The 15,971-nt window shown below is 39.8% G+C and overlaps 1 protein-coding gene across 1 annotated transcript; it reads right to left on the reverse strand.

The window, feature by feature from the left end:
* Window positions 1-1,203: 1,203 nt before the first annotated feature.
* Window positions 1,204-11,901, reverse strand: LOC144091817 (uncharacterized). The gene is made up of 2 exons (XM_077624468.1): window positions 11,347-11,901; window positions 1,204-4,447 (listed from the first exon to the last, which is right to left on the reverse strand). The coding sequence occupies exons 1-2, from the start codon at window positions 11,474-11,476 to the stop codon at window positions 2,832-2,834; spliced, it is 1,746 nt and encodes a 581-aa protein (XP_077480594.1). The 5' UTR covers window positions 11,477-11,901; the 3' UTR covers window positions 1,204-2,831.
* Window positions 11,902-15,971: the final 4,070 nt, after the last annotated feature.

A 15,971-nucleotide genomic window follows, 5' to 3' on the forward strand; every position in this document is an offset into this window, starting at 1 on the left:
AGATAGAGAGAGATAGAGAGAGATAGAGATAGAGAGAAATAGAGATAGAGAGAGATAGACAGAGAGAGATCGAGATAGATAGATAGAGATATAGAGATATAGATATATAGAGAGATATAGAGATATATAGAGATATATAGAGAGATAGAGAGATAGAGATATAGAGAGAGATAGATAGAGAGAGAGAGAGAGATTTATATATATATATATATATATATATATATATATATATATATATATATATATATATATATAGAGAGAGAGAGAGAGAGAGAGAGAGAGACAGAGATAGATATAGAGAGAGATATAAAGACAGATATATATATATAGAGAGAGAGATAGATAGAGAGATAGAGAGAGATAGATAGAGAGGGAGATAGAGAGAGAGAGAGATAGAGATAGAGATATATATATATATATATATATATATATATATATATATATATATATATATATATATATATATATATATTTAGAGAGATATAGATATATATAGAGATATAGAGAGATAGAGATATTAAGACAGATATATATATATATATATATATATAGAGAGAGAGAGCGATAGAGAGAGAGGGAGAGAGATAGAAAGAGAGAGATAGAGAAAGAGATAGAGAGAGAGATAGAGAGAGAGAGATAGAGAGAGAGAGACAGAGCGAGCGAGCGCGAGAGAGCATGAGAGAGATAATATCAACTGATCTCACTGGGCCTACTTATTTATTGATTATTCATTTGTCTGTTTGTTGTTATTTGTGCACTACGTGGTGAAAGCTTTAGATCTCATTATACTTCTTTAATGACGATAAAAGCATTGAATCCAATCCAAAGTCGTGTTACCAATGACAGAACTGTGTCGACAGGGCAGTCGTGCGTCAAACTGTGTCTATAAAGAAGCGCATGTCAATAGAATGGAGCTGCAAAGCAAGCATCAAGTTATTGACGCTTTCATATCTTGGTGAATATTGCGGTAAAAGATGGAGGACCTCCATGGAAAACGTACATTTTTTTAGCAGACCAGTTCCTATGCACAGCAGCATCATCTCTGTCTTGCAAGCTCATATTCTTAAAAGCAGGATCAAATGGAAGGAATGAAATTACAAAACCTGGGAGAAACTCACCTCATCTAATCTGACCTTTAAAAATCTTTAAATAAATCCATTGTTATTGTAATTCACAGCACTTTCACTTGGGTTTTGACATTGATAGATTTTCTCTTAATTTATCAACCATGTCTTAAATATCAAAGAGCAATTCAAATTACATGACATATACGGAGCAAGTAAATGTGAATGCAAAGACGAAAATGATTGTATTAATCAGTAGTTCTTAAACTGGGTTCGATTGACCCCTAGGGGTTCGGTGAGTAGGTCACAGGGATTTGATGGAGCCTCTGCCGCGGAGGTCAAGACACACTGACTCATCATGTCTATTCATAATAACATGCCCCGCTTGACCATCACTGGCTGCAGATGATCACGTGACATTGCTTGACCAATCAGTGCTGCAAGGAATTTATATATCTTAAATTTGAAAAAAATAAAAATATTCAGTGAATGCGCATATGAAACTGGTGTTGTTCGGTAGCTCCCACAAGGTTAAGAACCAGTGTATTAGATCCAATACTGCATCCAATTTGTGTCAGTTGAGTCTGTTAACTGTGTTTCCTGTAGGGATTTTTCAAGTCCACCAAGTGTCAGTAATAAGCAAAGCAGTGTGTCACTGTCGAAACTATAAGTCAGGGGTGGCCAAGTCCGGTCCTCGAGAGCCCCTATCCAGTCTGTTTTCCGTATCTCCCTCCTCTACCACACCCGAATCAAATGATCAACTCATCAGCAAGCTGTCCAGAAGGTTGATACCGATCAGGATTATTTTATTCAGGTTTATTGGTGGAGGGAGATATAGAAAACAGACCAGATAGGGGCTCTCGAGGACCAAATTTGGCCACCCCTGCTATAAGTGATGCCTCACCAACCCATGACTAGTCGGGTGCCAATATGGGTTAGGGGTTAATTAAAGACACCAAAACCAAAGTGAAAACACGAACCCAAAATCCAAAATTACAAAAAGAAAAATGAACCAAAAGCCACTGAAGGACACAAGAAATTACCGGACAAAGGGACCTTAAATCCACAGACATGGGTTAATGAGACATGGAAAAAAGGTGTGTGACACACAGGGGAGGCGACTACAGGTGAAACAAATGGACAATCACAAGTTTAAAATTAATCAATAGTTTTTTTCACTAATTATTATACATAGAAATATTGAGTGTTGTCTGTTCAACATTAAAATAGAAAACAATTCATATTTGGCTGCATATACCAATTGCCAGGTCTATTTAGATACAAATCAAATCAGTTTGGATAAATATAAAAGTGGAATACAACTACAAAATGAATCCAAAGTCAGTTCTGATTAAGTTCAAAAGAAGAAGAAAATGAAATGGATGTAACTTACAAAGCTAATTGAAAATTCTGAAAAGATCAAATCAAATCAAATAAAACTTTCAACTTGTGCTTTTCTCTCTTATTCGAACAGAGCCAAATTTGCAGCAGACTAATTTTATCAACGTGTCCAAAAACGACACTTGAGGAATTCATCATTTTTGTCAATTGATAGATTCAACATATCCCTCTGCCCCAGATTTGTGTCTTTTAAGTCTTTTAAATAAATCCTTAGCAACAAACTGAGCAGGAAAAGGATGTTTGACGGAATGTCGGACCACAAATTGAGCAAATAAAAGGCTTTTCTCCAGTGCGGGTTGTTAAGTCTTCGTTTAAAGTTCCTTTGTATGAAAATGTTTGAACTTAACTGCGCAGGAAAAAGTTGTTCTAACCAATGTGTGTTCTCGTGTGCCCTTTTAACTGGTGCTTTAGAGAGAAAGCTTTACCACAAATCATGCACGAAAACGGTTTTTCACCAGTGTGGGTTCTTATGTGGGTTTTTAAATTTTGCTGATGAGAAAAGGCTCGACCACAAACTGAGCACAAAAATGGTTTTTCACCAGTGTGGGTTCTTGTGTGGACTTTTAAGTTTCCCTTCCGTGTAAATGTTTGACCACAAACCGAGCACGAAAATGGTTTTTCACCAGTGTGGGTTCTTGTGTGGGTTTTTAAGCTTTCCTTGTGTTTGAATGTTTGACCACAAATTGAGCAGGAAAATGGTTTTTCACCAGTGTGAGTTCTTGTGTGGGTTTTTAAGCTTTCCCTGTGTGTGAATGTTTGACCACAAAATGAGCACGAAAATGGTTTTTCACCAGTGTGGGTTCTTGTGTGTATTTTTAAACTCCCCTTCTCTGTGAATGTTTGACCACAAACTGAACACGAAAATGGTTTTTCACCAGTGTGGGTTCTTGTGTGGATTTTTAAGCTTCCCTCCCATGTAAATGTTTGACCACAAACTGAGCATGAAAATGGTTTTTCACCAGTGTGGGTTCTTGTGTGGACTTTTAAGCTCCCCCTTTGTGTAAATGTTTGACCACAAACAGAGCAGGAAAATGGTTTTTCACCAGAGTGGGTTCTTTTGTGGATGTTTAAGCTTTCCTTGTGTGTGAATGTTTGACCACAAATTGAGCAGGAAAAGGGTTTTTCACCTGTGTGGGTTCTAGTGTGGGTTTTTAAATTTCCCTTTTGTGTGAATGCCTGACCACAAATTGAGCAGGAAAATGGTTTTTCACCAGTGTGGGTTCTTGTGTGTATTTTGAAAGATTTTTTTTCTGCGAAACCTCGGCCACAAAATGAGCACAAAAATGGTTTTTCGCCAGTGTGGGTTCTTTTGTGGGTTTTTAAGTGGTGCTTTTGAGAAAAGGCTTGACCACAAACTGAGCACGAAAATGGTTTTTCTCCAGTGTGGCTCCTCATATGTGTATTCAAAGTACACTTCTTCCCAAAAGTTTTCCCACACTGAGAGCATTTGCAGAGTTGGTCATCACTGGGATTTTTCTTAAGACTTTCATCGTCATCATTGTCATAAAGCAAGTCGCCACCATCTGATAGAGGAGCGATGGAATTGTCTGCTCGCCATCCTTCTGTTGAGCTGCTGCTGTGCGGAGGCTCCGCTACTCCGCTGGCCTCGCCCAGATCATCCTCCCAGAGCCTCTTGCAACGCTCACCAGTTGACCCGGTAACATCTTGCTCCATTTTTTTGATTGGAGGCTGCTCTTCTCTCGTTTGGTGTTGAGGGAACTCTGGCTCCTCCTCTTTAATTAGGCGCCATGTGGTGTTTGGAGGCTCTACCTGTCCACTGGCCACGCCCAGATCATCTTCCCTCTTCACGCACTCACCAGGTGACCAGGTGAAATCATCTTCCTCCTTTTTGATTGGAAGTTGCCCGTCTCTCAATTTTTGTTGAGGCAACTCTGGCTCCTCCCCTTTAATTTGGGGGCGCTCAACTTCTTCTTTAAAGCCAACAGTCCCCTGCCCATCAGGACCAAGATATCTTCCGAAACCTGCAAAGGCACGAAAATGAATGATATATTTAATGGACTTTCTCTCTAACCTGAAGTCCTTTCGGCAAGACTGGAAATTTACAATCACTTACATCGGCATTAGATACGCTGAAGGAATTTTCAACACAACAAATATGAACCATTTTCCAATTAAAATGTCTGAATTTCTTGTTCACAGAAATGAAACTGAACGGAAGAGAGCGCAATACATTTATTACATCACCATGCAGTACTTACTCTTTTAGTATTCTTGTCAACAGCCAAATTAGTTTAAAACTGTTTATGGGTGCATTTTTCATAGTAAGGGACTATCGATCAGTAAAGTATCTTCACAGGTGATCATAGGCCCTTAAAATTTTCCCGATTCTTTTTTGAACCTCTAAATCAGGGGTCCCCAAACTTTTTCCTGTGAGGGCCACATAACATTTCCCTTCTCTGATGGGGGGCCGGTGTCAGTTTGTAACAGAAAAGGTGTGACGATCGTAGGGGAGCTTAATTTTTTTTCATTGTTTTCCAGAAAGCCACACATAACCAAATAACCCTTTCCAGGTTCTTTACAGACAAAAAGTCAGGAAACAAATAACACTTAATGAAATAAATAATAACTAAATAACCCTCTCTGAGTTCTTCACAGAAAAAAACAGGAAATAAATAACTATTTATGAAATAAATAACTAAATAACTCTCTGGGTTCTTCATAGAAGATATTTATTCCTAATATATAAATCCAATTCAGAGTTGCTCCCCTCCACAGCTCTGGGTCAAAAAGAACAATTCTCAAACAGGTTGCAGTTTTTATATGCTTGAATAGTCCGCGATGGTCCCAGGGCTCCGCCCTCACCTCTGATCGTCCAGATGTCTCGGTAACACTGTGCTCGCGCATGCACCGGTGGACGTGCCCATGTGCATCATAGGGAAACACTCTCCCTGCGCATGTCACCAAAGAAGCAATGCGAAGCCCCGCTTCACTGGGATGATTTGTGGGCTCAGCGGGGGTGCAATGAACCAAACATAAGATTAAAACGTCCCAGTCTTCAAGGCCAAATAGGAAAAAAAATCAGATAGCGTCTCTGGTATTGTTCAGAGGGCCGGGCCAAATGTGCTGATGGGCCGTATCCGGCCCGCGGGCCGTAGTTTGGTGACCACTGCTCTAAATTGTAAACAATCTCTTGTATACTTTAGATTTTAATTTAGTTCCAATGCTTTCACCAAAGGTGAGGCATTAAACGCCATGATATTTTAATCAGTAGCTGGTCCATTATTATTTTGGGGATTAATGACATTCACATACAAGTAGGCTGATTGGACACTCTAAATTGCCCCTCGGTATCAGTGTGAGTGTGAATGGTTGTCCGTCTCTGCGTGCCCTGCGATCAGATGGCCACCGATTCAGGGTGTCACCCGCCTCTGGCCAGAAGGCAGCTGGGATAGCCTCCAGCAACCCCCACAACCCTAGTGAGGATAAAGGGGTTCAGAAAATGAATGAATGATTGTTTGGATTTTAAAAAGTGGTAGATTTTTTTTTTTAATGTTTTTTTGAAGAAAATATTTAATATTTCCTTTTTGGGGTTCTCATATAAAAAGATAAATATGATTTGAATTAATTTGAAAACAGAAAATTATTTCAATTGCTTATCTTTACATTTTTTGATTTTTTAATTATTCTGATTAAAACTAAATATTAGAATTTTTAAATTTAAAATGTTTTTTTGTTTTTTCAAAAAAAAGGTTAAAAGAGATTATATTCTATTTATTTATAATTTGCATTTGAATTTTAGCATTAAATATGAAGTACTGAGCTGCCTCGTGTTGTAGAGGTTCACTCGCCTGACTTCGGTGCGGGCAGGCACAGTTCCCGCTGGTGGCGGTATGATTGGGAGTGCGGATGGTCGTTTGTTTCTCTGAGTGCCCTGCCAATGACTGGCGACCTGTCTGCCTTTCGCCCGAAGACAGCTGGGTTAGGCTCCAGCAACCCCCGCAACCCTGTCGAGTGTGGGCGGTATGGAAGATGAATGGATGAATGAATATGAATGGCCCACCGGCTCAATACCTTTGTTTAAACGCTCCTCTCGTTGTTGCTTAGTGCATTTGCATCTCTATTTTTTTGAATTTTCAATTTAGTGCATGTGAGTAAGTGTTATGACACTAGCATTCAGCCAAAAATGGAGGGAGAGTAGCAGGAATGACTCTTCAACGCCTCTGGGGGATGCTTGCGCTTTGCGTCATCTAGAAAAATATACAGTCGTACCTCTATTTACGAAAGCCTCTAGGTACGAAATTTTCAGGTTACGATTTTTTTATATGCAATGAGTGACTCAAGATATGAAAGTTACGAAATCCCCTAAAAAATAAATGCATATCTTTTTTCCCCAAGATGGCGCCGTCACACGGGAGCCAGTGGCAGTAGCTCTGTCCACTCTTATTTGTTTTTTAATATTTCTTAATACATTCCTTTTTACTTTACTTTGTACTTTATACTTTTAACTTTAATGTTTTTACAACTTTCCTTGTTCTGTTAGCCTGGTTTCTTTCTGCTACTTTTTTGGAACCATTCAGCCATGCCTACGCTGTCATACACATGGGACTAGCTGTTACAATACGCAGCTGTAGGAGCAACACCCAAATGCCGCTGGAAATTCGGAGCTGGAAAAAAGTGCCGGGAGAAGAAGCGAAGTTTCAGACCAACCATTCCATCATGGGATAAGATGGAAGAGCTCTCGACGCTTACCAGGCCAGAAACGGAGTCGAGGGGTTCTACTCTGCTACTGTTAATTCTTCAGCTCCAGACTACTGAGGAACTGTGCAGATAAGCTTGGAAGAGTGACTCTGCATTTTCTCTACCTCTGACACAGTCTGCAGAAGTTCCCCATCTTGTGGAAGAGTTCCTGTGTGTGGTTCCAGTTTTATCCAACTCACAACGTCTTTTTCTTGAGTCTGTATCCGTTTTTGCTACCGCAACCAAGATGGCGCCGCTCAATTGGCAGCCGGTGGAGGTAGCTACTTCCGCTCTTGCTCGTTTTGTGTTTTTGCTGCTTTTCTGTCTTAATGATTTGATTTGGTGATTCTTAATGATCCCATATACTTTGCTTTGAACTTTGTGCTTTTTGCTTTGTTGTTCTGCGGCCTTTGCGACTGTATTGTCTAACTTGAAACTATGCTTTTCCTGTACAGTGGTACCTCGACTTACAATCACCTCGTGGTACGAAATGCTCATGGTACGACGAAAATTTCGATCGAATAATTCGCCCAAGATGCGATCAAAATTTCGAGATGCGACAAAGCCAGGTGGCCATGGCACCGTCTTTTTTGCATCTCTTTCGTGTATAAAATATATCTACGAGCACTGGACGGACTTTGTATTTCCCAACCCGTTTTTTCCCCCACGTTGGTCTATATTTACATATAAAGTAAACAACTACTATGGATCAGCCTGAGTTTTGCAAAGAAAATGCGACCGTTGACAATCGACATGAAACACAAAATAATTGAAAAATATGAGAGTGGGGTACGTGCTACTGAGCTTGCTACGAGAGGAATCCGTCAACCATATCCACCATCCTTAAGCAGAAGGGCGCAATTAAGGAGAAGAGGCCTTCCAAAGAACTAACTATAATTTCCCACCGGCACAGTGACATTCACGACGAGATGGAGAGCCTTCTTTTATTGTGGATAAAATAAAAACAGTTAGCAGGAGATAGCGTGCCCGAGTCAACCATATGTGAAAAAGCCAGCGGAATTTACATGGATTTGATAACAACGAAAGGAGTGCCTTCACAACTTCAGAAACCTTTAAAGCGAGTCATGGCTGGTTCGAAAATTTTTAAAAAAGATCTGGAATACACTCGGTAATCAGACACGGGGAAGCGGGAAGTTCCAATTCGAAAGCTGCGGTCGAATTTATCAAGACATTTGCCTCGATTATTACCCACGAAAGTTACATCCCCCAGCAAGTGTTCTACTGCGACAAAACTGGTCTTTTTGGAAAAAGATGCCCAGGTGGACATTCATCGTGGCAGAGGAAAAGGTATTACTGGGGCATAAACCTATGAAGGACCGCTTAATTCTAGCTTTGTGTGCCAATGCCAGCGGTGACTGTAAAATTAAGCCGCTGCTGGTGTACAATGCGGAGAACCTACGTGCTTTCAAGAGACACAACATAAGGAAAGAAAACCTACAAGTTATGTGGCGCGCTAATTCTAAGGCTTGTATTACGCGTATTGTGATGACATTTGTGCGCATCATTCTCGAAAAATTTTGAAGGGGAGGCAAAAACAGACAACTCTTGATGCGTTCGTTTTGAAGACTTCGGCGGACCGTCCGGGTGGTGTCAACCCGTTGAACTAAGGTAAAAAAAGATTAAAACAAAATTAGAATTCAGTTTTGTGGGAAGTTACATTAAACGTTGAGTGTCTGTCTGTATATAGTTATCCAAGTTAATTTAGATTTGTTTGTTCGTTTACGAGTGCCGTGGATAAAGCCCCCTGAACCCCCCCTCCGCGTATGCCGCTGTGTCTCCCCTCCGCGAAATGCGTCTAATTTTACTTCTATTAAACACATTTTATTACTATTAAACCACTTGTTTTTTTATTACTTTGTCAATATATGGCGAATTAGAAGAAATGAAACATTTTTTCCAATCCAATATCCTGTTTTTGGTGTTTTTTCAGAGGGTTGGAACAAATTAATTTGTTTTCAATTCATTTCAATGGGAAACGTTCGCTCGAATTACGAAAAGCTCGACATACAATCGCAGTCTCGGAACGGATTACGATCGTCTGTCGAGGTACCACTGTATCTGCATTCTCACCCTCTTGCTACGGTCACAATGAAATTTCCCGAATACGGGTTGAATAAAGTTATCCAATCCAATCCAATATCCTTTACAGTTACAGTGGTACCTCGACATACGAGAACCCCAACATACGAGCATTTTGAGATACGAGTACAATTTCGAGCAAATAATTATCTCTAGATACGAAAAAAAAATACGAGAAAGCCAGGTGGCCAAGACATGAGAGGCTGTTTATCATTGTAGCACACTGTCTTTTTTGCCACATATCTTTCATGTATAACCAATATCTACAAGCACTGGGCGGAGTGTTGCATTTTTTTCAGTGATTTTTTCCCTCACTCAGCGCGAATGCTGGAGCGATCGCTAATACGAGGAGTATTATATTACTTCTCGCTGGCTGCTCATAAGAACATCAGGGGCACTAGTTCGCAACTCCCTCTTTGTAATATCTCTTGTCGCAACTCCCTTTGTAATGTCTCTGCGAGCACTGGGCGGAACATTGCATCTTTTCAGTGTTTTCCCCCCTTAGCCTGTTAGCTCCCGTTGGTGGAGCGATCGCTAATTCAAGACAACTTCTCATTGGCAAGTGGTTGTGCGTTATCCTATTGTGAGGATATTTGTGTGCATCATTTTCAGAATATTTTGAAGGGAATACAACAGCAAACAGCCCATCGATAGCGAACGTGAGGCTGGAGGCGGGGCAAACAGCCAACCCGGTCAGGAGAAAGTATAAAAAGTAAAACAAAATTAGAATTAAGTTAAGTGTAAGGTTAGATTAAACTTATTTTTGAGTGTGTCTGCATCGTAATCCAAGTTAATTTAAATTTGTTTATGTTATATTACGATTAATCGGTGCAAAAAGTCTCCCCCGCTCGCCCCCCGCCTCTCTCTATGTCCCTCTCTCTACCCTCCGTGAAATCTGTCTAATTCTAGTTCTTTTAAACACATTTTAGTAATATTAAACCACTATGTGTTACTTTGTTAATACATGGTGATTAGAAGAAATACAATTTAAAAAATCCAATCCAATATCCTGTTTTTGGTGTTTTTTCAGAGGGTTGGAACAAATTAATTAGTTTTTAGTTTATTTCAATGGGAAATATTCGTTCGAGTTATGAGAAGATCGACATGCGAGCTCAGTCCCGGAACAAATTAAGCTCATATATCGAGGTACCACTGTATTTTATTTTGAAAATATATTCGCAAATGCATTGATTCTCACTTTAGAACATTGCTAACCTCTACTGGCCTCTCATTTCATCGCTCTCATTCTATCTCATATAATGACAATAAATGCATTCAATTCAATTGGCTGTCTCACAACAACCACTATCCATGTTTCAAGATTCTCTTACATACCTGTCCAGATCGGCTAAATGCTCCCCTTATTTGATTGCAATTCCCCTAAGTGATTAAAAACCAAACAAATGCAGCACAGCACATATTTTCGCACATTTTCACACACGCACGCACGCATGCACTCTCACATACACACACACACACAGGGTACACGTAAAAGTCTAAAATGTAGTACAAAGTGGGCGGCTTTCGGCCCTGGTAGAAGGGGCTCTTGCCGCCATCTGGCGGACAAACACGGATATTACGTCTCCTATTAACGGGCGCGGAGGGAACTAGCAGGGCACATGTTTCTATGCTTTATTTATTTTAAGACACTAATAAATATTTCCTTATCATTTTCTCTAATTTTTGTGTTTCCTCATCTTTCATCCAAAATTGTGACACTTGTCACACTGACCAATTTTAAATTTTAGTTGGTAGTTGTGTGAGGACCGTGGAACGAATGAGAATTTACATATAAAATACACCTACATACGATTTTTTTAAGTTACGAAAAAAGTTCTGGAACCAATTAATTTCTTTAGTAGAGTTACGACTGTAATTGCTTGTGAAAAGGATTCAGTAAGGAGAAATCTACTGCTTTCCGCTGTATAAACATGCGTTGACTCATTCTTTATTGTGGTTACATTTAAATATAAATTCATGAAAATGTACGTAGGGTAAAATAGTGTCACGTCTATTGCTTTAAGGCTTAAAAGTATTTTCTCATAAACTTTGAGGGAATATATGGAAATAAAACTCAACCCACCTTCTAGTCTATGAAGAACAACTTTCTCGTGCATTATATTGCAAAGTGTCCAGTGCTGGTGAGGTGAAGGCTCCTGTTTGACGTTAAAAAGTTCCTCCTGGAACTTTGCCTGTTTTGTTCTTGCGGACATTTCCACGTGTGAATTCTGATGGTCGTTGATAGCTGCTAGCTAAGCTAAAGTAGTCCGAAAACCTCCAACGAGTTCTTCGACGACTTGTTCCTTTGATAGCTGCTAGCTAGGCTAAGCTAAGCTAAAGCATAAACAAGCATTTCGACGACGTGTTTATTTGATAGCTGCTAGTTAGGCTAAGCTAGAGTACGGGGCAAAGCTCCATCAAGTTCTTCGACGACCCGAAGACTTGTTCCTTTGATAGCTACTAGTTAGGCTCAGCTAAAGTACGGCGCGAAGCTCCACCGAGTTCTTCGATGACCCGAAGACTTGTTCCTTTGATAGCTGCTAGCTAGGCTAAGCTAAAGTAGGCTTAGCTGATAATGATGGGACGAGCGACACTGGCGCGTCACCACTGTGCAGAGAGCTCAAGAGTGAAAGCCCGTATTAGGGCGTGCATTGCTTTAAGAAAGAAACACGTGACCGATACAGGAAATGTATCGTTTGGCCGAAGTGTTTAAAAGGAAACAAACTGTGTCAAGGTGTCGTGGGTCTTTTGGATGGACTTTTGCGTAATTATGGATCGTTCTGAGAAGTTTCCTTTTGATCGTATGGCGCCAAACAAACCAATCACTTATATTTCATATGATTTAACAGTTGAGTTAACAAAAATGTGGAAAAAAAGATCAAAATTGTAGCTCAAATCTGATATATTTTAAATATCAACTCCGTTTAGCATTATAAAAAAACAAGGAATTTCTTTACCTGCAATGATTTTATAACTACTGCAGGGGTCACTATTGGGTGACCAGCACGGTATCAATATATCAATACAGTGCCGACATAGTGTCTAGTGTCTAGTCAGTGTGACAATACACTCCTTGAGGTAGCATCATCCCATCACTATGGTTTATAAGAGGGTTTTAGTAATTAATTAAAGACACCAAAAGCAAAGTGAAAACATATGAGCCCGGAATCCAAATTTACAACAACAACAAAAAATGAGCCAAAAGCCATAGGATACAAGAAGAAATGGCCAAAGTAGTCTTGAATACACAGCCAGGATAACGAGACATGGCAAACAGGTGGGTGACACACAGGGGTGGCAGTGGTGTACCGTCAGGGCCTTCAGGGCCTTCTCTGCTGGCCTAAGAAATATCTGAAACACAGACTGATGTTGATTATATTTTGTCCGTGAATACTTATTTAATAATTCTAAATTGTCTGTCAGCTTCCTTTCATTGCTTTCCCCCTGGTTGCACTGCAAAAATACAAAATACAAAACGACCTGATCACTGCTATTGCTGAAGTGACGGAGGAAGAGATCAGAAGGGAAATTTAAAAAAAGTACTGTTTGTCTTTGTAATCGTGGATGAGATGACAGATGTGAGTAATGCAGCACAGCTCGCACTGGTTCTGCGTTATGTCACGGGCAAAGGTGTCAAGGAGCGGTTTGTTAGATTTGAAAATGTTACCAGTGAGCCGATGACATTGCAGGTCTTATCATTCAATTTTTGGTGGAAAATGAATGTCTGAGTAAAGTTGTGGCACAGTGTTATGACGGTGCAGCGGTCATGTCTTCTGGATTAAATGGGGTGCAGGCTAAAGTTAAGGAGAGAGCACCAATAGCTTTATTCCTACACTGCTATGCACATCGGCTCAATTTAGCACTGACTCAGGGGGCCTCAAAGCTTAAAGAATATATCAAGAATATAAGCAGGATATTTTTTGCTCACCTTAATGGCTTTGCTGCATTTTCGACGCACACAGCTGCTAGAAGAAATCTGCCAGCGGCGTCTGCCTCGTGTGGCACAACGTGGCAGTACACATCCAGAGTGGTCAATACAATATTTGAGAAGAGAGCTGCTCTAAAGAAACTGTTTCATCACATCCTGGCGCATCATGACGAGTACGACGAGTAGTCTGTGCGGTGTGCTGATGAATATAAAGCACATCTGGATGATTTTGAATTTTGTTGTTTGCTTCACACATCTAATGGCATTTTTGAGCATTCAGACGTGCTTTTTTCAATACTACAGAACAACAAACTGGATGTACAGTTTTGTCTTGGAAGAGTAAAGGAGTTTTGTGACACAGTTGAACGCGAGAGGAGCCGAAATGAGGACATCTATGAGGCCACCAAACTCAGTGCAGGTGCTCTAAGCGCACGAAGAGGTCAAGCGCAAGATTCTCGCGCGCACTACCACCAACTCCATGACCGGATTCTGGACAATATTATTTGCCAGACGCGGACCAGATTTCAAGACCACGAAAGACTGGTGTTTGTCTCCCTCTTCGACTCGCAGATGTTTCGGGAATCCCAGAAAACTTTCCCACATGCAGCCTTCTCCAGCTTAACGCAGAGCCACGGAACACTTTTCTATCTGCCTCGGCTAAGAACAGAACTGACTGTAATGTATGCCATGGATGATTTTGCAGGAAAATCTCCCACTGATCTCCGTGACTTCCTTCAGCAGAAAAATCTGAGTGAGAGCATGGGGCAGCTGTACACATTTGTGTGTTTGGCGGTGACCATCCCCGTATCCACTGCTTCTTTCGAACTGACATTTTCAGTCCTAAATCGAATAAAAACTTATGCCAGAAATACGACAGGACAGGCTCGACTTTCAGCATTAGCTCTGATGGCAATAGAAAAGAACTTCTTGACTGATATGAAACGCACAGATAATCTATATGACAGAGTAATTGAAATCTTCTTGAGGAAAGAAAGGAGGATGGATGTTGTGTACAAATAAAGGATTTTTGTTGGGGAAAATGTGGCTAAATTCCTAAATATTTCAATTTTATGAAGTTATTATTGATGCTTTTTTATGTGTCACAGCTGTAGCGTCAGTAAAGGTTTTTCTAGCCATGAAATAGTTATTGAGGGTTGGATTGATTCAGACATAGCACTACTGAAGAATTAGGTGTGAAATGCACGGCCTGCCACTTTATTTAATAAATACAGATTTAAAGTACAAATATTTACATTTATAATGGGAGCTATTGAAGAAATTAGGTGTGCACACAATACACTCATTTTTTGAATTATTAATTTATTATTTATTAGTTATTAACACCTACAGTGGTACCTCAAGATACGAGCTTAATGCATTCCGTGACTGAGCTCGTATGTCAATTTACTCTTAACTCAAATGAACGCTTCCCATAGAAATGAACTATAAACAAATTAATTCGTTCCAACCCTCTGAAAAAACACCAAAAACAAGATATTGGATTGGAAAAACATTTTTATTTGTTCTAATTCGCCATCTAATAACAAAGTAACAAATAACTAGTGGTTTAATAGTACTAAAATGTGTTTAATTGTACTAAAATTAGACAGATTTTGCGGAGGGGAGAGAGGGACAGAGAGAGTGGAGATGGAGAGAGAGAGACTTTTTGCACGGCAACGCACTCATAACATAAACTAATTCAAATGAACTTGGATTACGATGCAGACACTCAAAAATAAGTTTAATCTAACCTTACACTGAAAATAATTCTAATTTAGTTTTAAATTTTTATAACTTCTTCTCTTGGGTTGGCTCTATTTGCCCCGCCCCCACCCTGACTTTCAGATGTAACCTATCGAGGGTTGTTTGCTTATGTCTTCCCTTCAAAATATTCCGAAAATGATGCACGCGAATGTCCTCACAATAGGATAACGCACGTTCACTTGCCAACTTGCCCGGGAAGAGGTACTCCTCTCGTATTAGCGAACAAGCTCCGCCATACACACTGACTAACGGGGGAAAAACCCACTGAAAAAATGCAACGCTCCGCCCAGGGCTCGTAGAGACATTACACGAGGGAGTTGCGACCAGAAAGACAGTGCCCATGATGTTCTTATGAGCAGCCTCTCGCGTCCGCTGTATGCTCCTATATCAAAATTTGTCTCGTATCTCAAGATAAATATTTGCTCAAAATGTTACTCGTATCTCAAATTGCTCGTATGTCGGGGTATTACTGTATTTTGTTCAATAGCTCAAAAACCATTTCACATGTTAACACCAAATTAACAGAAGTGATAGGTGATTACCTTCTGTTTATCAAACACCTTTTAGTTTTTAAACGACACTCCATTTATTAATTATTAATTTATTACTGTTATTAGCACCTATTTTGTTCAATAGCTCCAAAACCACTTCACTTGTTAACACCAAATTAACAAGAGTTATAGGTGATTACCTTCTCTTTATTGAACACCTTTTAATTTTGACGTGTTGACACCAAATTTACAGAAAAGATAGTTGATTACCTTGTGTTTATCGAGCACCTTTTAGTTTTTCAACAACACACTCCATTTATTAATTATTCATTTATTATTGTTATTAGCACCTATTTTGTTGAATAACTCCCAGGCCATTTGACCTATTCAGCCCAAATCGGTGATCAAGTGATAGCTGATTACCCCCTGATTATTGTAGACCTTTTAGTTTTTCAACAACACACTCCATTTATTAATTACGCAGTGCTGGAACTGCATTGTGATGTTATCGCTGGGATTTCCTTC

Source organism: Stigmatopora argus, chromosome 17 (assembly GCF_051989625.1).
Source record: "Stigmatopora argus isolate UIUO_Sarg chromosome 17, RoL_Sarg_1.0, whole genome shotgun sequence".
Classification (NCBI taxonomy): domain Eukaryota; kingdom Metazoa; phylum Chordata; class Actinopteri; order Syngnathiformes; family Syngnathidae; genus Stigmatopora; species Stigmatopora argus.